Genomic DNA, 25614 nt, shown 5'->3' with positions numbered 1-25614 from the left:
ACTTTGAAATATAGAAATGGAGGAAGTTGTGTTGTGGTCTGTGTTCGCAACTTGTGTTGCAAAAAACATTCAGATCAACCGTAGGAAACAGAGAAAGCGGTCAAAATGGTATAGACAGTGGCTGCAAAAGCGAAAGCAGTTTTCTCACGTAAATTTACTGCGAGAGTTGCAGGTCGAACCTAACGACTGGCGAAATTATTTGCGGATGGATGTTGAAACTTATAATTATCTCTTAAAGCTTGTAACCCCTCATATTATGAGAAAAATACTTGTTTAGAGAAGGGAAATTTCTCCTCATGAAGGGCTGGCGGTAACATTAAGATTCCTAGCAACAGGAAGGAGCTACAAGCATTTGGAATTTTCAACTGCAATATCGAAACAAGAGTTGAGTGAAATAACACCCGCAATTTTTCAATTAGAGCATTGTATGCTGCTGTCTTTTTGTCTCAGTCACTATATTCTTTACTTTAATCTTCCACAAACATGGGTGGTTTCTATATATTTCAATGAATTCACTTACAAACTCTCGAGAACACTGACGAGTATCAGCCATTTTAATGCCCTGTGCGCACAAATACAAACACTAGACTGAACAAACAGCTGTTTCGCGCCAGATTTGCGGCGATCTCCTGTCCACACGCTCCAACTTGTCTGCGCAGATGTGGTTTGAACCCACAGATTTGAGAGGTTTCGCTCAAACCTCCAACTCCAATTTCCAAGTTTGCACACACCTCAGATTGGTGCAAATCTTCTGTCCACACGCAACGATCTGTCTGCGCAGATGTGATGTGCGCAGACATTTGCGCAGACAGATCGTTGCGTGAGGACAGGCCTTTACTCAAGCCTCCGTATTCTTGGTACACACGCTCATGCCTGAATGCTTGCATACGCATGTGTAATCGAAATTCGATGAAGCAAGCTCCTTGTACACACCTGATGCTAGCGCAGATTTATCGTACGTGTATGTTTGGTCACACAGTCTTGCATACATGTACTTGTCAAGCATGCTGTACATGTATGACCATATTTATGTAAATTACAGTACCACAATAAACAAATTTACACCGAAGGTAGCACATGACAACAGGCGTCTGGCTTTATTTACATCATTGCCTAGCAACTCGGAGTTTATCAGGTCTCATTTTGTAGTTGCGCTGACACATATTCAGCTACTGTGTGAACATTAAAAGGTGTATAAATACCATTTATTGTGCTGAAGCTTCGGAACAATATGAGTATCCAGAGCGAACAAAATAGTTTACCAGTTTCGGAAAACTCGCGTGTTGATTCCGGAACAGCTAGCCCCGAAAGTGAGGAGCTCAAAGATCAGTCCGATTCGAGCTCACCACAGCAGTCCACGGAGAGCATTTCTATTTCAGAAGAGACAACTGTCAGCACAACTCACATTGTACTTTCTCCACTTGAAGCGATTGGAATTATATCTGTTCTAGAAACATGTATTGATCAAATTAATATACTGAGTTACACCAACGACAAGCCACCCATTGAACCGAATATGGACTACAAAACGCTGGAAGAGAGGTAATCTGTTTCGTAGAATCGTTTTAAACCTTGAAAGAAGAAAGAAAAAGTATACCAGTACATACATGTGTCAACAGCCATTATCATCGAATATATACGAATACCTTCGTTTCTTGTTGTCTACATTGCCAAGTAATATAAAACATTAATTCGTCCGCGGATAGGCAAGGCGTCACAAGTGAAATTTTTGTGTGAAACTCAGTATGGGGCTGCGCGTCGAGAGTTAAGTGTTCCATTAGCTTAGACCTTGATTTTTTCCATTACTACTGGTTTGAACTCATACTATCGTATCCACCATTATGTCGGATAAGAATCGTAACTGCCCAATAAAAATGTCGTATGCATCTTCAGGGTGGCGCAGAATATGGCAATCGACAGGACTATTGCATCGTAACCACTACAAATGCACCAAACGCACTGTAAGCGCACTGCCGTCCGAGTTGAGGTGGCAAACCTGTTACTGTATTTCCACCAAATCTAAATTTGCCCATTCTTCCGATTGCCTAACAATCTGAGTCAACATGTCTTATGCTTAAAGATGCCCCAAATGTATGACGTGAAAGTCAAGACATAAAATAAATGACTCTAAATTATGCAATTGTTCAGCATACATATTCCTGCAGATTTCATTCACTCTACAATTGATCGATTTAACTCTAAGTAGATGATTTATGCATCTTCTCAATGGTAAATAATGCCCCCCCCCCCCGCATCCTCTCTCTCTCTCTCTCTCTCTCTCTCTCTCTCTCTCTCTCTCTCTCTCTCTCACACACACACACACACAAGACATGAACGTAGACCATATAAGGCCAGCTGCCTCTCTTACACTGATCTTGATGACAGGGCTTCATCTGAAGCAGAATCTAAAGGCACACCAATCAACCCATTACCTCTTCCTGTAGAAAAAGCTACATCTGTTAATGAATAAACTGCTGTAGTTCAAACAGTAAAAGGCAAGTTATCGCCCAAGCGAAGGAAGAAATTTGAACGTTCAGGGACATTTTTGTGTATTTCAAAGATTGGCCCAACCTCAATGAACAAACAATCTCTAAATCATTGTTTTGTGAAATACAGTTATGTAAATGGTCAGTCAAGTGAATTTATTTTTGGAGGTTTTAAATGTATTAGAGTGAAGTAAAGTTACTCCACAAGAAACAGATGAGGAGGACGATGTTTCAGAAATGCAGGATAAGGTATAAATTTCGTTTCTAGGGTTAAAATAATATAATTCTTATATGTTTTACTTGGTATATTGAATTGTTTTTAATTATTATATTGGTGAGACAGGTTTTGTTTTGTAATTCTTTGTCATTATCATGTGTGTAGGAGAAAGGAGAAAAAAAGACAACTCTGTATTATAACTTAACATACCAATTATATTGTTCCTTGGTTCAGAGTAATAATATTATTATAGCTAGATGTAACAAACATTTGTGTTCTTTAGTTGTATTTAAGTACTTTTGTTTCACTGCAGAGTCACTATTGCGAGGTTTAATAATGTTGTTATTATTAATTGAATGGTTGAATTAAATTGACATTTAAAATATTTTTGTACTAGATAATAATCTCCATGGATATCATAAAATGTCATAAACTCCAGAATATCTGAAGCACACATTGCTATTAATTCCATAGTTCTCTAATAAAATTGTAAACCCCATTTTACTACTCTTTTAGCCAGTTAAAACTATTGTATCAAAAGGTTTGTTCACAGGTATTTCATATATGCCAATATGCATATTGTAAACACGTATCGGCTCTTGTTTGATGATCTGGAGAAATATTATTCAGTTTTTACTGTCCCATCTAAAGTTGGGAAAATGGTGTTTATAATACTCAGTCCTTAGCTAATATGAAAAAAAGTGAGTAATTAGCAGTAAGTCTCTACATACAGTATGGTGAATTATTGACTCATGCAGCCACAGAATATAAAGTACATTTGTTATTTTGCATGTAGCAGGAATCAGCTATACATGTAAGTCTGTAGGCTTTCGTGGCCATTGTCACTAAAATTAAAATCTTCTGGGTTGTTAGGCTGCGTCATATTTTCTTCAAATAATCAGTGTTTTGACCCCTGTGCTGGGATCTTCTTCAGTACCTTGTGGTGTCCACTGTAGATTGTACCCAACCAATCCTAAGAATGACCAGGAACCAAACCTGTGGGTCTGTAGTCCAGCACTTAACCACTGAGACACTGTTGACAAGCAAACTGAAAATGAAGGAAAGCTGATGGGTTGTGCTGGGCAAATACCCGTGCTTGCTTTCATGCATGAAGGACCTTCAGACAGCCCTTGATCCTTAGCGTGTGAAATGGGTGTCGCATTCAGTACTGTCTGGAAAGTAATACATGAACAGCAACAACACCTCCACCTCTATCCGAAGATGCAGACTTTAATTCATATTGACTCCAAACCTAGGGTTATTTTGAGTCAGTTGATACTTTCTGCAGACTGTATGTTGTGTTTAGTTAGTAGGTACTTTGGAGCTGTATGTTAGTTCTCGTTTTCCTGTGTGTGTATTTTCCTCAGATTAAACATGATTCACAAGATACAGAATACCCAGTAGTGTAGTAGTCAAGTGTTGGTCATTTAGAACTTCCACGCAACATTGTGAAGAGCCATCAATATAGAGTTACAGAGAACTTGTGGGCAGGTATAATCAGTAACTGGTTAATAAACCAGCATCTGCTTGCTGCTTAAATAAATGCACCTGTTATATTGTGTTTCAGAGACAGTCCCATATTGTCAGAAGGTTTTCCCCTTTTCTTCATGGGCATATGTGGTTTAACATGATGAATTGTAACTCTCTTTGGCACATCTTGCTCGTGACATCTGTGATAAATGTTGCCTGAAAGTTGGATAGGAGGCTTTGCTTCATGGCCCACTCATTTGCTTGATCTACCTCACTTGATTTCTCCTGGTTGAACCATGTGAAAAGTCTTGTGCATGAGGCACCTGTGTTGGGACTGAAGATTATCTTGTGACTAGAAGTCTTACTGCCTGTGATTCTGTATGAACAATGGTGTAGTTACTTGAAGGGGTACAACAGAATTTTGTCTTGTGTAGGAGTATGGTATGCCACTTGGTACAATTGTTCTGAATGTAGCACCTTGTTAAGTTATGCAGGTTAATAAAATTATCACTCACAAAAATATGTCTTCTTGGATGTCTTCTCATTTTTGCCTTTAGCATTTCTAAACCAGGATCTCTATTTCAATGTGATACATGCACCCTTCTCCGTCAACACTGATTATTTATCAACAAAAATAATAAATTTTTGAAAGTATAATGTAATTGGGTAGATAAAAAATCTACTCACTGAATGTCAACAGGAGAACACACATATAAAGACATTGAAATTCCCATAAGCTTTTGGAGGCAGTGGCTCCTTCTGGCAGTAGCGTTGAAAGTGAAGGAAGAGAGGTGAAGGAAAAGGACCAGTGAGGTTAGGAAATGGGGAGAGTTTGGAATAGTTTCTCACAAGGGAACCTCTCCATCGCACCCCCCCTCAGATTTAGATATAAGTTGGCACAGTGGATAGGCCTTGAAAAACTGAACACAGACCACTCGAGAAAACAGGAAGAAGTTGTGAGGAACTATGACAAAAATAAGCAAAATATACAAACTGAGTAGTCCATGCGCAAGATAGGCAACATCAAGGAGAATGTGAGCTCAGGAGCGCCGTGGTCCTGTGATTAGGGTGGGCAGCTGCAAAACGAAAGGTCCTTGGTTCAAGTCTTCTCTCGAGAGAAAGGTTTAATTTTTTATTTTCAGACAATTATTATCAGTCCGTCCGATGCGAGTGATGGGAGTGATTATCACATCCACAAGAAAACCTAAATTGGGTGAGGTAGAAGAACCTTTTTACCCATTCGCCAAGTGTACAAGTTAGGTGGGTCGACAACATATTCCTGTTATGTGACGCACATGCCGTCACCAGTGTCGTATAGAATATATCAGACGTATTTTCCTGTGGAGGAATCGGTTGACCTATCATCTTGCGATCAAATGTTTTCGGTTCCCATTGGATAGGCACGTCCTTTCATCTACTAATCGCACGGTTTTGCTTTGCTGTCGCAAAACACAGACACTAAACTTATTACAGTGAACAGAGATGTCAATGAACGAATGGACAGATCATAACTTTGTGAAAATAAAGAAAGTAAACTTATCGCACGAGGGAATACTTGAACCAAGGACCTCTCGTTCCGCAGCTGCTCACGCTAACTACGGGACCACGGCGCTCTTGAGCTCACACTCTCCTTGATGTTGCCTATCTTGCACTTGGACTACTCAGTTTGTATATTTTGCTTATTTTTTTCATAGTTCTACACAACTTCTTCCTGTTTTCTCGATTGATCTGTGTTCAGTTTTTCAAAGCCTATCCACTCTGCCAACTTTTGCAATTTAGGTTGCACAGAGAGGAAGTATAACCTTCTAAATCCTCAAAGCTGTTGGACCAGAGATTCAGACATTTAATAGTGTCCATGTTATTGCTGCTGTAATTAGACTCCACTACAGAAATATGAAAGAAGTGAAATGGAATGTATACATTTGGCTATCCTGTTGATCTCCTTCAAAGAGACAGTCCTCGAATGTTAATATTTTCATTTCTCAGTATTGTAACAAATTTATTACTTACCATGGATTCCACCTTGTGTACTAGACAAGTTTTGCATTTAGTCTTGTTCACAAAAATGTGTCTTAATTTTTGGAATATTTTCTAAATAGTATTTTAAGCAAAAGGAGTAACTTCATTCTTAACACTAATTTTTCCTTAAGAACAGTTCATAGAAAATTCTTTCTGATCATCATTGACTGTAAAAACAAGAAAAAAATGAAGCATCTGATCTTACAAGTTAATACACAAATATGATATACACTTCTGTTTTTTGCTTACAATGAAACAATTTCATTACAGGCTTGGTGTACCCGATGAGAAGGACAGAGTCATTGATGTAGAAACTGATCTGTTAAGAGAAGTGGCTATAGCCTCAATGAAACTGAAGAAATTGCAAAGGGATCGGTATGTAAGTGCTTCATGGGGATGTAATTGGTATCTGTATAATGGTTAGTCCTACAAAATTGAGAAGTGCTATGGGTGGTTTACCCACAACAGATGGAATTTGATGTGTAATAAATATTATGTTGACATGTTAAGCAAAATGCTCCATTCTCAACTTGAAGGTCAGTTTGAGCACTTTGTTGTTGTACTGGGCATAGTTTTATTGGAGGTAGGATGCCCTTGCCTTCCTTGACATTTGAATTGACTAACTCATCCACTTTACAGGGAGACCTACAGTTTAACAATGAATTGAAAACATGGTACTATTTGACATTTTTCACATTATCAAATCATTGCCAGATTTGAAAATAGAAATAAGTGACAGAAGAAGTCCTACATCAAATGTTTACAATTGTTTACAACACAACAGTTGATGTAGGACTTGTTCTGGCACTTATTTCTATTTTCACATTATCAAATCATTGCCAGATCTGAAAATAGAAATAAGTGACAGAACAAGTCCTACATCAACTGTTGTATTGTAAACATTATTTTTGTTGAACCACAAACCTCTCTTGAGAGTTGTCAGGAACATTTGCTCTAGAGTTTTGGCAGATATTTGAAATTTTATTCTTGGAATGTGTAATCACTTGAAGCAAATACTGCTGATCACATGCTCAATGCAAAACCAATGTTGGAGACAAATGCAACCAATGTTGCAGACAAATGCTTGTTTGTTTCTTGTTCCAAACAAAATATTTTTTGAAGTGGAATTTTATGTGGTCATTCAATCTTAATTCCAAATTAATCTAGCACAATATTTGGTATAACAAAATGTATTAGCTGGGATAACAAAACATGAAAAATAACCAGTACTCTAGTAATGGTGCTTTATGATGGTAGCAGACTAACGGTGTGGCAGAGGCCAGCATATGAGACTGGACAAGTGGAGCACAGAAGACATGGTGAACAACAGTTTACTAATGTTTTTATATCTTTGGTCTTACTGAGTGCATAAGAGACAGATTGAGAACAAGCTATGTAGCCATAGTGGTGCACAGCTCAGGACCTGGACAGTATCATTTTTAAGACATTTTAGCGGAACAGCCTGGTGCGTTATTTTACTTAACACTAGCACAATAATATTTGATGTATTTTACTGTGCTTTGGGATTAGAAACAAACAATGGGCTTCAATGTCCTCTAGAACACATGACCTCTGTAGACATTTATTCACCATGGCTTCCTTTCCATTTTTGGTCTGACTTGTGTGCCAGCTACTATCATGACACAGTAATGCTCAGTTGCTGTTGAAGCACTGTAAAGGCATAATGTTGTATATCACTAGACTTAAGTTTGGGTCACCCTCTCAAATGGACACACAAAATTCTACTCATTTATTTATTTTTGCAAGAACCAAACCAGTATTTTCCACTGACACTGATTGTCACATGAAATGTGATGAGAAGAATTTTTGGCTGACTGTCTACACATTTCAAAGTCAAAATTGCAAATCTCTTCCAAAACACTGGAAAATATGTGGCTGATGACTCATAGGAGATACACAGTACAAAAAGCTTAATGAGCTGATGGACTGTGGTCTAGCAGAAGATATCATCCTGATGTTTCACCTAGTATTGTGTTAGGCACCATCAGGGCTGTGATATACCTCTGATGTTCAGTTTTTATTTGACACTCGTACCAAGCAACAACTGACTATTGAAGGAACACCAGACCTCTTCATCCACCCAGAAGGATTTGCAAATTCTCTGAGAATCTGGTTAATGCCATCTATTGATATTGATAATACGTATAGAGCTTTTCCACTTTCACATGTGTGTGTGTCCTGAAGGTCAGCCATTCTGTCTCCCTGGTATGTTGTGCTTGTTGTGGTCTTCATTCTGAACACTGGTTTTCTGCAGCTCTCATTGGTTGTCCATTGTCATGCAAGCCTCCTCGTCTCTGCATACCACAACCTACGAGGTGCTATCCCTGTTCTTTGAGGGTGTTTATCACCGCCAGTGATGCTTCTTGAATCCTCTCTAGAGTGTCAAACCGATGGCCTTTCAACTTGAGTTTCAGTTTTGGGAATAGTGCGACGTCGCAAGGTGCCAAATCTGGCGAGTATGGTGGGTGGTGTACAACTACCATGTTGTTTTTTGCCAAAAAGGCTCTGGTGAGAAAGGATGTGAGACAGGGCACATTGTCGTGATGCAGCAGCCAGTTCCCTTGACGCCTAAGTTCGGGCCGTCATCAGTGCACGTTTTCACGGAGCTGTCGCTAAACGTTACAGTAATACGTGGAATTCACTGTTTGGTTGGGTGGGACGAATTCTTTGTGCACAATTCCCTTGGTGTAAAAAAAAAATGATGATCATGCTCTTGACTTTGCTCTTCACCTGTCTCGCTTTTTTGGGTCTTGGAGAGCCCAGGCTCTTACACTGGGACGATTGTTGCTTTGTCTCTGGGTCATACCATAAATCCAGCTCTCATCACTGATGATAACCCGTGACAAGAAGGTTGGATCATCAGATGTGGTCTGACGAAGGTCCATGCTTACTTCAGCACGCTGTGCCTTCTGATCAGCAGTCAAGACCCTTGGCACAAATTTTGCGGCGACACAATGCTTGCCCAATTCATCAGTCAACATTCATTGACATGTCCCATAACCAATACACACTTCATCTGCAAGGTATTGAATGGTTCAATGTCGATCCGCACGAACCAATTGTTGAAGTTTGGCAACAATGAATGGCGTTGTGCAGCTAATGGGCTTTCCAGTGTGAGCATCATCATTGACATCTGTACGGCCGGCCCTGAACCAAGTATGCCACTCAAACACACGCATATGGCTCATGCTGTGTCCCCCAACACTTGTTGAATCATTGCAAGGGTCTCCATAGCACTTTTCCCAAGATTCACACAGAATTTGATACACACGTGCTGTTCTGTTCACAGATCCATTGTAAAATCACCACAGACCAAACACAGAGTATTATAGAAATCACCGTGAACACGCAACAAGTCCTCCCAGCTGAATGCTACTGTGCACACTGACTCCTACTTTCCAGATGACAGCACCAGTCCTGAAAATTTTGGATTCCACCTCGTGCGTTCATTGGAACCTTCTTACTGTAGATGAGCCTTGGTTTTACTCTACAGTCTTTACCCTCCACTCTCCCTTCCATTATCAAACTGATAATTTTTGGATGCCACAGGATGTGTCCTATCAATTAATCCCTTCTTTTAGTCAAGTAATCCCATAAATCTCTGTATTCAGGTGAGTACCTCCTCATTAGTTACACATATCACTTACTATCTAGAAATAATCATTGTGGGGTAAGAATCACCAAACCATCGAAGGGATGGAGCTGAAAAAGTAGTGTAACCCACAATGCACGAATACGCAGACTTTATTCATCCAGTTTTTGAGAATGAGAGCATTTAGTGACTTGCAACAAACTTTACATATAATTTTAAATGTTTAAGAAACTTTTTTTTGCTGACAACCACCACAGAATGATGAAAGAATAAAAGCAAAAGGAAAAAAACAATTATCATTTACTTACATTTTTTTTGTTCTTGCAATAAAACTGCCACATAAGGCATCATGTTTTAATTTATTACTTCTTTACTATTTACTCTATTTGCAATTTATTTTGCTGACAGTATTCGCATATGCCACTTGGAACATACCTACAAAATTATGTTGTTGTATGACACAAAGTTTAGGAGAAATGGTGTCATAAACATTGAGCTGCATGAAAATGAACCTGCAGGGTGAAATTCACTAGAAATATAGGTGAAATATGTGCACAATATATTAAATATATGCGACATGTGCTCATGTAGCCAAAGCCATGGTTAAAAGTTTCCTCCTAAGTGCCAGGATTGATTTCAAGCAAACTTGGTACACATATTACTTAAGGTCTTGTAAGAAATGCCATGGAGGTAAGAACCAGCAGCCTCCTGCCTGGGTGTGGGTGATAATGGAGAGAGACAAGTGAGGAGGAAGAGGTGGACAGACAGAGAGGGGAATGGAGGACACGGACACAGTTATATGGGAGGAGTAGATGGATAAGGAGAGGGGAGGGAGAAATGGACAGAGAAATGGAAGAAGAGGAGATGGTCAGAGAGAGGAGGAGATGGACATAGAGAGGGCGAAGCAGTGGCAGAGAGAGGAGGAGGAGGAGGAGGATAGTGAGAGGGGTCGAGGAGGATATAGAGTGAGTGAGGGGGAAATAGGGGTGCTAGAGAAGATAGATACTGAGGGGAGGAGAAGACCAAGGAGAAAGAGCAAATGGACAGAGAGAGTGGGAGAGAGCAGATTGACAGAGAGGGGCAGAAGGAGATGGACGGAAAGTGGAGGGGTGGATGGAGAGAAGGGGTGTAGGAGATGACCAGAGAGGAGTGCAGAGGAGATGGACAGAGATGGGGAAGAAGAAGGTGGACTAATAGAACTGGAATAAACACATACCAGAGCAATACTGGATACTCAGATACGAGGGTAAGTCAATTATTATCTGCAATTTAGCTAAATTTTTGTTTATTTTGGTAGTAGTGTCATTTTACGTTGATAATGCATGCTTTGTTTATTTGTTGTTATATCTTTGCAATTTTCAAGCTGCTAGGTTAGTTTCGTTGTCACTGCTGTGCTGTTAATAATGTCTGCTCCAGTGTCTATTTGCACCAAAGAAGAGCAACATTCAGTGATCTGTTTTTGTGGTCGGAAGGCATATCAGGGGCCAAAATTCATGAAAGACTTTTGGTACAGTACGGAAACAGTGTTTTGCCACAATGGGTTGTCTATGAATGGATTAAAAAACTCCGAAATAGTCGCCGCACAAGTGTTACGCACGATGAAGGAGCCAGACGTCTGTTTACCACCACAAATGAAGAAACCATTGAGCGTTCATGTGAAATGATTATCTTAGACAGACATGAAGTGGCACATCGTTTGCAATTTAGTCACGGCTCTGCCTACGAAATCATCCCCAACAGACATGGGTTTCATAAAGTTTGTGCAAGATGGGTCCCAAAACAACTCACACGGTTGCATAAACAAATGCACTTGGACATCTGCAAAAAGCATTTGGATCGTTATGATAACAGAGGGGACAACTTATTAGACAGGATCATTACTGGTGATGAAACATGGATCCATCATTATGAGCTGGAGAGTAAACGGCAGAGTATGGAATGGAAACATTCAAATTCGCTGTGCAAGAAAAAGTTCAAGACCCATCTGTCTGCAGGAAAACTGATGCTTATGGTTTTTTGGGATGCACAGGGTCCAGTAATGGAACATTATGGGGATAGGGCTACAACAATAAACAGCGTATGTTACAGTGAGATGATTACAGCCAGGCTAAAGCCTGCAATTCGAAGCAAACACCAAGGATTGCTGTCAAAAGGTGTTGTGTTGTTGCACAACAATGCCCATCCACATACTGCTGCCCACACTACTGAAACACTCCGAAACTCAAATTTGAAGTACTGGATCATCGTCCTTATAGTCCCGATCTTGCCCCTTCTGACTATCACTTGTTTGGTCCACTAAAACAGGCATTAAGGGGCAGTGGATTTGCCTCGGATGAAGCAGTGAAAGAAGCGGTGCATTCCTAGCTCGCAGCTCAACTGAGAACCTTCTTTTATTAGGGCATCAGGAAGCTTGTACAACAATGGACCAAGTGCATTGAAATGCAAGGAGACTATGTCAAAAAATGATGTTCTTGTAAGTTTCCTATTTGAGTACAATAAAATTTTATAATGACTTTGCAGATAATAATTGACTTACCCTCGTAGTACTTTCAGAAAAGACTACCAAACATTTAAGTTTATACAGTATTAGATGTTAACAAATCTCTCTTTTTCAGAAATGCCAGTTTGCATTTATACCCTCTCTATTTCAGCTAACATCACTTTTGCCGCTGTCCACGTAACAAAACTCATCTACAGTTTTTAGTGTCTTATTTACTAATTTAATTCCTGCAGCATCAAATGTTTTAATTCAGCTACACTCCATTACCCTTGTTTTACTTTAGTTGTTGCTGTTCATCTTATAACTTCTTTTTAATCCACTGTGCCTTCTGTTGAACTGCTCTTTCAAGTCCTTTGCTATCTCTGTCACAATGACAGTCTTATCAGCAAACTTCAAAAGTTTTATTTCTTCACCTTGAACTTCAATATCCTTCCAAATTTTTCCTTGGTTTCCTTTACTTTTTTCTCAACGTATGGACTAAATAAAATTGGACATAGACTACAACTCTGTCTTATTATCTTCCCAACTACTGCTTTCCTTTCATGTATTTTGATTCTTATAACTGCAGTCTGGTTTCTGTATAACTGTTGATAACTTTTTGCCAACTGTATTTCATCCCTACTACCTTCACAATTTAGAGGAGTCTTCAAACTATCTTCTAAGGGTCATTATTGCCTCACGTGTTCCTACATTTCTCCAGAACCCAAACTCTGATCTTCCCAGATGTGCGCTTCCACCACATTCTCTATTTTTTTCTAAATAATTTGTGTCAGCAGTATGCAAACATAACTTATTAAACTGGTGATTCAATAATATTAACAGCTGTCAGTGTCTGCCTTCTCTGGAATTGAAATTAATCTACTCTCCTTGAAGTCTGAGGGTATTTTGCTTGTCTCACATGTCTTGAATAACAGAGCATCTTAATAATTCTGTGGGAATTTCGTCTACTCCAGGGGCCTTATTTTGACTTAGGTCTTTCAGTGCTTTATCTAATTATTGCAGTATACACTGAGGTGACAAAAATCATGATTACCTCCTAATATAATGTCAGACCTCTTTTTGCCCAGTGTAGTGCAGCATCTCAATGTTGCATGGACTCAACAAGTTGTTGGAAGTCCCTGCAGAAATATTGAGCCATGCTGCCTCCTTAGCCTGTCATAATTGCCAAAGTGTTGTCACTACAGGATTTGGCCTCTTAATTATGCCCCATTAATGTTCAATGGGATTTGAGTTGGGTGATCTGGGTGGTCAAATCATTCGCTGAAGTTGTGCAGAATGTTCTTCAAACCAATGGCGAACAATTGAGGGAACATGATTTCTTGAGAACCTGATGTCCATGAATAGGTGCAAATGGTCTGCAAGTAGCCAGACATAACCATTACCAGTTAATGATCAGTTCAATTGGACCAGAGGACCCAGTCCATTCCATCAAACACAGCCCACATCATTATGGAACCACCATCAGTTTGCACAGTGCCTTGTTGACAGCTTAGGGGCAACAGCCCTGCTGCAGTGGATACACCGGTTCCTGTCAGATCACCGAAGTTAAGCGCTGTCAGGTGTGGCCAGCACTCGGATGGGTGGCCATCCGGGCCGCCATATGCTGTTGCCATTTTTCGGGATGCACTCAGTGGTGATGCCAATTGAGGAGCAACTTGACCGAATATTAGCGGCTCGGGCCACAGAAAACCATCATAATGACCGGGACAGTGGTGTGCTGACCACGCGCCCCTACTATCTGCATCCTCAGCTGAGGATGACACGGTGGTTGGATGGTCCCGATGGGCCACTTGTGGCCTGAAGACAGAGTGCTGCTGCTTGTTGACAGCTTGGTTCCATGGCTTTATAGAGTCTACATCAATACCATCAGTTCTTACCAACTGAAATCAGGACTCTTCTGACCAGGCCACGGTTTTCCAGTCATCTAGGGTCCAACTGATATGGTCACAATTCCAGGAGAGGCACTACAGGTGACATCATGCTGTTGACAAAGGCACTAGAGTTGGCCATCTGCCATAGCCCATTAAAGCCAATTTTTTTTGCACTGTCCTAATTGATACATTTGCTGTACATCCCGCATTGATATATGTGGTTAGTTCACCCAGTGTTGCTTGTCTGTTTGCACTAACAACTCTATGTAAATGCTGCAGCTCTGTGGTGACAGGTAATGCCTGAAATTTGGTATTCTTAACACACTCTTGACACTGTCAACCTTGGAATAATGAATTTTCTTACCAGTTCCAAAATGGAATGTTCCATGCGTCTAGCTCCAACTACCATTCCTCGTTCAAAGTCTGTTAATTCCTGTCATGCAGCCATAGTCAGGTTGGAAACCTTTTCACTTGAATCACCTGCGTACAAATGACAGCTCTGCCAATGCACTGACCTTTTATGCCTTGTGTATGTTATACTACTACTATCTGTGTATGTGCTTATCACTATCCCATGCTTTTTGTCGCCTCAGTGTGATGTCTGACATTTTAAACACTATCCTACAGCACAACCACCCTTACTTGTGGCTTTCTTTCCAGATAATTTTTGATTTTCTGTCTCTCTAAATTATGAGCTAGCAATGAATTCAGCTAGATATAATATACAAATTCAGTTCCTTTACTAAATTAGTTACAAAGATCTAACTGGTGCAATATAACATGTGAAACTTTAATGTTGATTTCATGTAGTCAGTTCTTTCAATTTCAGTGCTAAATACAATAAAGAAATCAGTTGTTCTCAAAGGGGAAAAATGTTGGTTTAAATCTGTTTATTTGTCAAAGTTTAAATTCTAATTTAGTTTTTTATTACTTCAGTGCATTTTTAGAAAAGACATTGCAGGCAACAGTGGAAGAAATAAAGGCCACTGGATCATTCCACGTGTTAAGCAGAACTGTTCTCCAAGAGATATTGGTCCAAATGGAAGAGAAAGACCTTATAGAACAAGAAGAGCGAAATTCAGAGGAAGTAAAATATCTGCAGGCAAAGATTGTTGAAGAAGCAAAAGAAATTCATGACAAGCTTTATCAGAGGGATGAAATTATTGCAAAACTAAAGGTTTTCATAAAGTTCACACATAATCTGAATAACAAAGCACTTTCTTTGTGATTTATTTGAACATCATTCTCATGCAGATGTTTAAATTTGATTAGGATCAAATGCAAGATGTGATGTTTGACAGCGAAATGCAGCTCAGATATGTCGATCACTGGGAAAGGGCAAGGCAAAGTCAGAATCTTCTCAAATATAATCTACAAGAGAGACATCTTACTGAAGCTATCGAGGAACTTGAGGGACAAAGCAGTACTGAGGTCAAAGTTGGTGAGGCTGTTGAACGATACATAAATGAATCACAAAATGTAAGTAAATTTTGAACATTATTTCATTTCTGTAAAATAAAACACTATACAAAGAACAGATTGTAAGCATTAAAACGTAATGTGCCATACACATGGAAAAATGTTCTGTAGCCTTATTTAAGTGACAGAATGCACTGAAAAATAATAAACATAGTGTAACACAGTAATCATACACTCCTGGAAATGGAAAAAAGAACACATTGACACCAGTGTGTCAGACCCACCATACTTGCTCCGGACACTGCGAGAGGGCTGTACAAGCAATGATCACACGCACAGCACAGCGGACACACCAGGAACCGCGGTGTTGGCCGTCGAATGGCGCTAGCTGCGCAGCATTTGTGCACCGCCGCCGTCAGTGTCAGACAGTTTGCCGTGGCATACGGAGCTCCATCGCAGTCTTTAACACTGGTAGCATGCCGCGACAGCGTGGACGTGAACCGTATGTGCAGTTGATGGACTTTGAGCGAGGGCGTATAGTGGGCATGCGGGAGGCCGGGTGGACGTACCGCCGAATTGCTCAACACGTGGGGCGTGAGGTCTCCACAGTACTTCGATGTTGTCGCCAGTGGTCGGCGGAAGGTGCTCGTGCCCGTCGACCTGGGACCGGACCGCAGTGACGCACGGATGCACGCCAAGACCGTAGGATCCTACGCAGTGCCGTAGGGGACCGCACCGCCACTTCCCAGCAAATTAGGGACACTGTTGCTCCTGGGGTATCGGCGAGGACCATTCGCAACCGTCTCCATGAAGCTGGGCTACGGTCCCGCACACCGTTAGGCCGTCTTCCGCGCACGCCCCAACATCTTGCAGCCCGCCTCCAGTGGTGTCGCGACAGGCGTGAATGGAGGGACGAATGGAGACGTGTCGTCTTCAGCGATGAGAGTCGCTTCTGCCTTGGTGCCAATGATGGTCGTATGCGTGTTTGGCGCCGTGCAGGTGAGCGCCACAATCAGGACTGCATACGACCGAGGCACACAGGGCCAACACCCGGCATCATGGTGTGGGGAGCGATCTCCTACACTGGCCGTACACCACTGGTGATCGTCGAGGGGACACTGAATAGTGCACGGTACATCCAAACCGTCATCGAACCCATCGTTCTACCATTCCTAGACCGGCAAGGGAACTTGCTGTTCCAACAGGACAATGCACGTCCGCATGTATCCCGTGCCACCAAACGTGCTCTAGAAGGTGTAAGTCAACTACCCTGGCCAGCAAGATCTCCGGATCTGTCCCCCATTGAGCATGTTTGGGACTGGATGAAGCGTCGTCTGCACGTCCAGCACGAACGCTGGTCCAACTGAGGCGCCAGGTGGAAATGGCATGGCAAGCCGTTCCACAGGACTACATCCAGCATCTCTACGATCGTCTACATGGGAGAATAGCAGCCTGCATTGCTGCGAAAGGTGGATATACACTGTACTAGTGCCGACATTGTGCATGCTCTGTTGCCTGTGTCTATGTGCCTGTGGTTCTATCAGTGTGATCATGTGATGTATCTGACCCCAGGAATGTGTCAATAAAGTTTCCCCTTCCTGGGACAATGAATTCACGGTGTTCTTATTTCAATTTCCAGGAGTGTAGATGAAAAATGGAGTATGAAATGGCCACTGGTTATACTCCTAATGTGATATAGAAAGAATGGTAATGATATTGTTGTGTTATAATCTACCAGATTTTTCTTCTTTTTCTCATTGGGGAGGGGGATGGGTGGAGGTTGAGAAAGGCAAAGGGAAATCAGAAGAAAAGTAATAGGAAGTGCTAAAAACTGAAGCTCATGAGATGTGCATTTTCATGCTTAAAAAGGAAACAATTTCCAGAATAAGATATTGGAAAATCTCAGAAGCATTCTGAGTCATATGAATTTTTGTGAGACTACTTATGCTGATGTCAACCGACACCAGCAGTCCACAATATCGTGATAGCTCAAAGACAAAAATCAAGTTCTTTGGTTACACACCCTTTCCATATGTAAATGTTTTAGTTGTCTGGCTCCAAACTAAGTCATCAGGAAACAAAACAATGTTCTGTTCAGTGTGTGCAGATTCATGATATTTTGTCATTTAGTGTTCGCAAGTGCACTTGTTTAGTGTTGCTAATGGTGCACCTGTTTTCAATATTACGCAGCTAAAGAAGGGTGTATATTCGTGAGGTTACAGCCTGTATCCTGTGTCACAAAATGCTTTGCACTATAAAACTAATCACAAGTGCTAAAATCTACTTCTTCCTGTTTTATTTAATGTTTCTCCTTTCAATTTGCTTAAAAAAATTCAGATGGAAGGAGACACCCACTTACATTAGCTGAATTCATAAATATAGTCATACATTTACAAAATAATGACAGTAGGCACATTTCAGGAATTTTCTCTTATTGTCTTTGTTTGCCATTCAGTCAGCAGGTGAAGTACAGTGGACTTGTCTTTTCCACCCTGTATTATAAAAATTTCATTATGTCAATGTGAATATCTCACAGACAGGCTAGAAGCAGTTGCACTGAGACAGGTAATTATAATAGTCAAATTATACAAGAGAAAGGATTCAAGGATTAGCTAGAGGCATACTAAACTGGTTGCATAATGAAGCATAATTTGTAAGAAAAAAAACATAAAACTAAACAATTGTATGCATTCAGCTATTTGATAAATGAAGCAGGGCTTTTTTCTGTTTATGTTTCAGAAACTTCTGCAAGAAATAGACGATTGGCAACATAGATACATCACTGAACTTGAAGAGAGGCAGCTCCATATCTCAAAACTGACAGAACAGCGTGAGCAGCACTTCCAGGAACTGGAGGACCTTGCGGTTCTGGTAAGATTTTTAACAAATTAAAAACACCCAAGACCAAAGCAGAACTTCTAATTGCTGAACACACTTCAGTATCTTTGTGTACCATTCAGTCAGCAGGTGAATGAGAGAGTTATGAATTAATGTTGAGCCATGACTCTGTAGCTCCCAACTGAGGTACAGTGTGTATATCATCTCCATCCTAAGTTATAAATGTTTTATTATGTTATTTTTTTTAATGCATGGCTTGGCCAGTGTTGCTTTCTCTAGAATGTCCATTACTCCAGTTCTAGGTGTACTTTACTGTACAGTAAAGTGGTTATCCTGGCTAAAAATCACCTTTCTGGGGGTATGAAAACAAAATGAATGGGTGTAAATGGTCTCCAGTTTACCATATGAACCATCATCAGCTGCCAGTGTGTCAATGGATCCAGCCTTGCCCAGTTAAAACGTCGTATAGAGAATCAGTGGTCCAAAATAAACAAGTTTCATGGTGCTGGTGTTTGTACTACATTCAAGATGAAAATTAGCATGAAACAACTAATTTTGTACTTCATCCTATTACTTCACTGACGTGAAGGCCAGTGCACATGCAACAATCTGTCTGCATGAATGTATGTGCATGCAATAAGTTGCCTTCAGTTTACAGACATAACTCCAATATGCTGCTGACCACTATCTATTAGTCTAGGAAAGAACTTTCAGTGGCAAGCACTCACCCTCTTTTGAAGAATATTTCAATTCAGGGCACAGGAAATTCTGGTGAGATCTGTGTTTGCAACTAGCCTTAAAGATTGTTAATAAAGATTCAGTGGCAGAAATAATGATCTAAACAGTCAAGGTAGTGGCTCCTTAAGGTACAGCAGTTTTCACAGTTTTATTTTGTGAGTTACTTTGCAAACCCAATGATTGACAAATTATTTGCAAATGAGCATGGAGGCATACAACACAACAAAATATTTTTATGTGGAGAGTAAATTCGTCACATGAATGGCTGATAGCACAACACTATGATTCCTGGCAACAGGAAGAAATTACAAAGATTTAGAATTTTTGACATCAATGTCCAAGAAAACATTGAGTGAAACGGTACATGATACATGCAACCTATGTAATTGTCGTGAAGAAAGATTTCATTAAGAAAAGCAAAGTATCTCAATTATGTAAAATTTAATTTGTGACAAGTTACAGGGACATGTGTTTTGTACTCCATGTGTTCTAACAAATTGCAGGAATGGCCACACCATCTTTGACTTTGGTTCTAAGCATACGGATATTTTTAATGTGCTGCCTAAAGTCTATCAACAACCTGTTCACCTTTTCACCAGAATTCTGAACTGTAAGTAGGGATTCATAGTTTATATGAGAACTTTCATTTTTAATGTTGTAGGAGTGAACTGACAGTTTACCTTTAATTCACTCTTGTTACGAACCATGTATTCCATTTGTGAGTAAATGTATTTACACACAAGTATATGTGAAGACACTGTTGCAAAACATTCCTTTTGTTGTGGATTGGCAAGAGAGCCAACCCACTATGAGAGGAAGCCGAAAGGCACGCGTTTTAGCTCACGCAGGCTGGCGTGAGGTCTGGAACAGGTCAAGGAAATGAGACTAGCAAAAAAGGACGTAGCTGTGGAATACTTAACTTTAATCCATAAATGGTGAACATCGCTCTTGACGGTACATGTTTTACAGCATCAATAGTAACTGGTAATGGCGCCTTGCTAGGTCGTAGCAAATGACGTAGCTGAAGGCTATGCTAACTATCGTCTCGGCAAATGAGAGCGTATTTTGTCAGTGAACCATCGCTAGCAAAGTCGGCTGTACAACTGGGGCGAGTGCTAGCAAGTCTCTCTAGACCTGCCGTGTGGCGGCGCTCGGTCTGCAATCACTGATAGTGGCGACACGCGGGTCCGACGTATACTAACGGACCGCGGCCGATTTAAAGGCTGCCACCTAGCAAGTGTGGTGTCTGGCGGTGACACCACACCTTTATCAATGTAACACAACATTCTGATTCCACTCTTCTGTCAAATAAATATTTTATTTTAGCTACACTGCCACAAAAGATCGTAGTATAGAACAGTATTACGGCATAGGATAATACCTAGAAAAAGTCTGCTTCCCTTATTCTGGTCAAAGTAAGAATGGTTTCTAATCATATAGCAGGCAGAAGTGGTAATTTTGTACAATTTTTTGGGTCTCAGCTTTCCACAAACATGTGTGACTCCTATATATTTCAGTTAATTCAGCAATGAATTCCGTAAAGAACTGACGCATATAAACTATACTAGAGTTCACTGTGTATGCAAAGATGAGAAACACTAGACTTAACAAACAGCTGACTAAAACTGTTTCATGTACCAGATTTGTGGTGATTTTCTATCCACATACTGTGGTTTGTCTGCACAGATGATGTGTGTCCACAGATTTGAGCAATTTTTCTCAAGCCTCCTGCTCCAACTTCCAGGTTTGTGAGCATGTCCTACCTAAACAACTCACCTGTCAACACACTACAATCTATCTGTACAGATGTGATGTTCACAGAAAGATTGTTGCATGTGAATTAACCTTAAGAATGACTTCAGTATTGTCCACCTGTGATGCACAGTCACCTGTGTTGTGGCTGTATCAAAGTTATACTGGTTAGGCTTTTTATCTCATATGTTAGCTATTGCACACCTCACTGATTCTACCAGCTTTTGCACTAAAATTTGACGTATTGATTTGTCATCTACAGTAGCTGTGCTCAGATTCATTATGATAGATTCAAAGATTCTTATGGTTTAATTTTTCTTTTGTAATAGTTACATTTTTCAAGAAACATGATTAACACATGGTGTGCGCTTATAAAATACTTTTGTGCCCATACTGAAATACTGATCAAATATGTGGTATCCATATTTATTTGTAACAAGGGGATGTTAAGTTTTTAAAAGACAAAACAACCTGAATGGTAACAAGAAAGTTTCACAGAAATGTTGAAAAAACTGACCTGTTAAATAAAACAATGGAAAGTACAAGATGGAATAGCAACAACATGGAGAATACCATAGAGTGGGGTGAAACAGAACATGTAGGGTGAAGTGAGTCGTCATATTACCTTTGCCGTTTTGTTGGTGTTGACATTTAGAGACTCTTTCTCAAGTTAGTCTTCGCACTTAGTTTTATCTGTCGAGGTTTAATAAAGCTGATACATTGTATTTTAAGTTAATTGTGTCAGTAAGTGATTCACAGAATATTTTTTTCTTTCATTTAGGAAAATGAAAACTATGCCAAATCTTCACAAACCTCTTTCATAGCTTTGAAGGACATTAATACAATTCTCAAACTAACAAATAATCCCAGACCTAGCATACAGGTTATGTTGTACACAAATTTTCATAATATTATTGCCATTAATTTATCAATGGAGCTTATTTGTTGAAATAATTCCTGTTTTCAGGGGTGAAGTGGGACATGGTCAGAAAGTGTAAAAAGATTCCTGGGAGTTCTGCACTCTTTAAATATAACGAAAATGCACAGAAAAAGGCTGTTGCAGAGTGCAGAACCTTAAGGAAAATGGCTGGGGAATATGGTGTTCCAAAAACAACACTGGGAAATAAGGTAAATGAAAAATTTAGGAGGAAACCTGGAGGTCAGCAAATTTTAAGTGAAGAATGTGAAAAATTAATAGTAGAAGATATTTAAATCTTTGCGCACTTGGGGTGCCCCCCCCCCTCCCCAAAATGGTGATTTTAGTGATATGGTAAAAATTTTCTTGATTAATGTGGACATCATGTGAACAAGGTCAAGGCTTAAAAAGACCTGCGAGAGATGGGAGGGGCAAAATCTCCATCTTACTTCACCTTCGTAGTGCACTACAGGGAGATTAAAGCACAAATAAATGTTTTTAAACTCACAGAACTGGTCTTAACAAAATATACTTAAAATATGAGTTCAAAGACATTATAACACATTGTTGAATGATTCTCTATATAAAGTTTCATGAAGCATGGAAGTAAAATTATGGGGAAATTTATTTAAAATCTGTTCCACATCACTCCATTCTGGGGTAATAAACTGTCCTTTCCATGTTGTTGAACTGTTAAATATGCAGAAAATCAACTCAGACAATCTAAATAAATAATTTTCAGAATGGAATCTTTGAACATTCTTCAACTTCTATACCTTCTGCTCCTGTAGCAACTGTGAATGTAAAATTAAACTAATAATACCTTCTACTGCGGTGAGTAAGCTGTCATTTTTTTTCCATTTGGCTGTTACTGGTGTAGGAAGAAAATATAAGAATTATATATCAAAACAATTCTGTTGCACTTTATTATATTTTGTATAGTAAAGGAGGTGGCCCTTGGGAAGTATTTGTTTTGCCACATGCAACCTGTAGTCTGCTCAGTCAAAATGTGTTATGCTTTTGGAGGAAGAGATGGAGCTGTTCCAATATTCTGGGCAAACAAAAAACATAGCTTTACTCCATGTTATTCTCCTCACTGTAGAAGAAATAAAAGAGAATAGGGAACAATGTCGTTCGGGAATAGAGTATTTCAAGTAGGTCCAAAATGCACCCCCCCCCCCCCCCCTGTCCTCACCTTATAGGTACACATTTTCCTTGGTCATATTATCATTGGCAGACTCTCTCTTTGCTAGTCAACAAAATATCTCTTTGGAATGACTGTTGCACAACTTTCATTCTGTCATGTGTCACCTGCAGTTTCTCTAATTGACCAATTTGAAGTAGCAGGAATCAAGGTCACTCTCTCAACCTTTTGTTCTGCAATAATAGGAATTTTCATGAACAACGTAAGGATGTCACTTTTGACAAATATTAATTTCAGTATGCAATCTGTCCTCACAAATTTTCTACCAAGAAAATGCAATATTGAACGTACTAACTTCCTCTTCATAAACTATAAACATACGAACCAGTTTTTCATGGAGTCATTAGAATGAACTAATATTTAACTGTTTCCATCAGCTGCAACTTGCAGCATAGTTAGTATCTTCATCCTTTCTTTCTTGTTAATTATAACATATAGTGTGACATATAAGCAGTTGCGAAAAAGAAAAGCATAAATGGAGATAACAAAAATGAATGTAGCATCGTAACAATAGTAGATAAATGAGGAATTAGTTTGATACAAGTCATTGTAAAGATGGTGTTTAGGATTAATTAAGAAAATATGAATTAAGTGGGGTAGGAATGGCAAATAATATCTTCAAACATTGGGCTCTGACAACACTTGTGAATGGTACCTGAGTGTGTATCCTACTGACTTGTGTGATGTGCAAATTGTCATTGTGCTGCAGCTCAAAGAATTTTCCATTATCAAGTATTACTGAATGTGCATAAACAGATATCTCATAATTTTAAATAAGTTTTTTTGTAATAGCCGTAACACTGTAAAAACTGAGCAATGTTCCAATACCAGCAGTGATACGACTCCTTTTACTAGAGATTTTCCTCTTGCTTATGAATGAAATGCTTCCTTAAGCATTTTGGTCAATTCTGATAAAGTATAGATATGATTTAGATGTTACGTGTACCTTTGATGGATTCAAACCATCATTTTTTTTTTTTAAATTGACAAGTCATATGGCAAAAAAGACAACCTTGCTGGACACTTGTGCAAAGTTTACATGCAAATCAGTTCTTCGTTTCTACTTCTTTGTTCAGATGACAAAAAGTTTTGTCCTTGTATACTTACAAAAAATTCTTACAGCACTACTAGTTAAAGTATCTGTCAACAGACCACATTAATTGCACTATGCATGCCAGTCTCTTGTCCATTATTCTAAGAATGGTCTCCTACGTAAATTGACCTTAACATTTGATGTCTAGTTCACCAAATGTTATCAACCTCCTTGCATTTTGTTCACAAAAATGAGAAGGAAATAGCAACTATATTTTCTTCAAAATCTTTTCTTTTTATTATGTACTGTATCTGTTGCTGAAAAACTGTGCAACTATGGATAGTGTGCACATGTAACAGCAGTTTTAAAATTCTGCACTGTAATTCTGAGCTTTGTATTTAAAATAACTTTTCTGTCATTTCAGTATCAGAAACACCAAGAAGAAATAAGAGACTACCTAGAATTTGTAGCTGAAAGAGAACGAAAGGCAGCTGAAGAAATTTTTATAAATATGACCGCTACAAGAATACAAGCCTGGTGGAGGGGCACAATGGTTCGCAGGGGTCTAGGTCCATATAGAAAGAAAAAGGGCAAAGGAAAGGAGAAGGATGCTAAAGGAAAGAAGGGGAAAAAGTAATAATTGTGCCTCACTAGTCAGAAGCCTCACAAATGACTTACATAGTAAAAATCTCTACAAGTTTATAAATGTGATTATTCAGATTCCACTCAGTGTAGTTATAGATATGTTTCCGCTTCTATTTCAGTAATACAGAGAATGAAACTGTCAGTACAGAGAGGGAGATGCCAAAATAAGATGCTATGCTGTTTTGAAAATTACATGCAAAATTAACCCTGTTCTTTCCTTAGAATTTTCGGAAAATAACCAGTGCCAACCGTTGTGTCAAGACTACAAAACATTCGTATAGTTTTTAAGAATACACATTTATAATGATAACAATTTTTTGCAAACTGAAATGATAGTGAAGAGTCCTATAACAAATGGTAGTGCTAGATTCTTATTTTGTTTGGATCACACACAGTAACTGCGTAATCATATTATTGAACAGGAAAAATTATCTTTCAACAAAACTTTAACAATAATCAAATAAAAATGGATAACTATACTTATATCTGACTGAAGGAATCTAAAGATTATGATACACTCAACTCAAAGGTTGGTTTGAACACAACAGTGCTATACTGGGCATGGTATGGCCTATCCTTCCTCTGACTTTTCCGTTGAATCATCCAGTCAACAAATTGATTAAAAAAAAGCATTAAGCGTCTGTTGCGAACCACTTAGAACGTATTTAAGTTGAACATGAATTATTTCAGTAACAACAGTCAGTAACTGTTCAAATATTCATAAAAATTATAGCAATTAAAAAGTCAAGAATGATGAGGTGTTTCCAAAAGCTGCATAGCTATGAAGGTGATTTATTCGCAACTACTGGTTTCATGTCAGTATAGATGCATCTTCAGTTTTATAATGATTATGTTTTCATAAATCAAACAATGGAAAATCCAGGATGGAATGT

The 25614-nt window shown here is 39.3% G+C and overlaps 1 protein-coding gene and 1 pseudogene across 1 annotated transcript; both read left to right on the top strand.

Moving 5' to 3' along the window:
• Positions 1-1494: 1494 nt before the first annotated feature.
• LOC126234451 (dynein regulatory complex protein 9) lies at positions 1495-24796 on the top strand. Its single transcript, XM_049943145.1, has 6 exons — positions 1495-1542; positions 6463-6567; positions 15113-15353; positions 15449-15655; positions 18335-18466; positions 24501-24796. Exons 1-6 carry the CDS (start codon positions 1517-1519, stop codon positions 24711-24713), a joined length of 924 nt encoding a protein of 307 aa, XP_049799102.1. The 5' UTR covers positions 1495-1516; the 3' UTR covers positions 24714-24796.
• LOC126238598 (5S ribosomal RNA) lies at positions 13800-13917 on the top strand (annotated as a pseudogene).
• Positions 24797-25614: the final 818 nt, after the last annotated feature.

This window comes from Schistocerca nitens, chromosome 2 (assembly GCF_023898315.1).
Source record: "Schistocerca nitens isolate TAMUIC-IGC-003100 chromosome 2, iqSchNite1.1, whole genome shotgun sequence".
Classification (NCBI taxonomy): domain Eukaryota; kingdom Metazoa; phylum Arthropoda; class Insecta; order Orthoptera; family Acrididae; genus Schistocerca; species Schistocerca nitens.
Note: the sequence above shows the minus strand (reverse complement) of the source record. Positions and strands in the feature narration are given on the sequence as shown.

What these genes read in the sequence shown, in the direction of transcription:
- LOC126234451 (XM_049943145.1), top strand. Translation starts at nt 1,517, where the DNA reads ATGGACTACAAAACGCTGGAAGAGAG. An exon ending in TACAAAACGCTGGAAGAGAG is followed by an intron (nt 1,543 to 6,462) that starts GTAATCTGTTTC and finishes ATTTCATTACAG; the next exon opens with GCTTGGTGTACCCGATGAGA. An exon ending in AAGAAATTGCAAAGGGATCG is followed by an intron (nt 6,568 to 15,112) that starts GTATGTAAGTGC and finishes TTATTACTTCAG; the next exon opens with TGCATTTTTAGAAAAGACAT.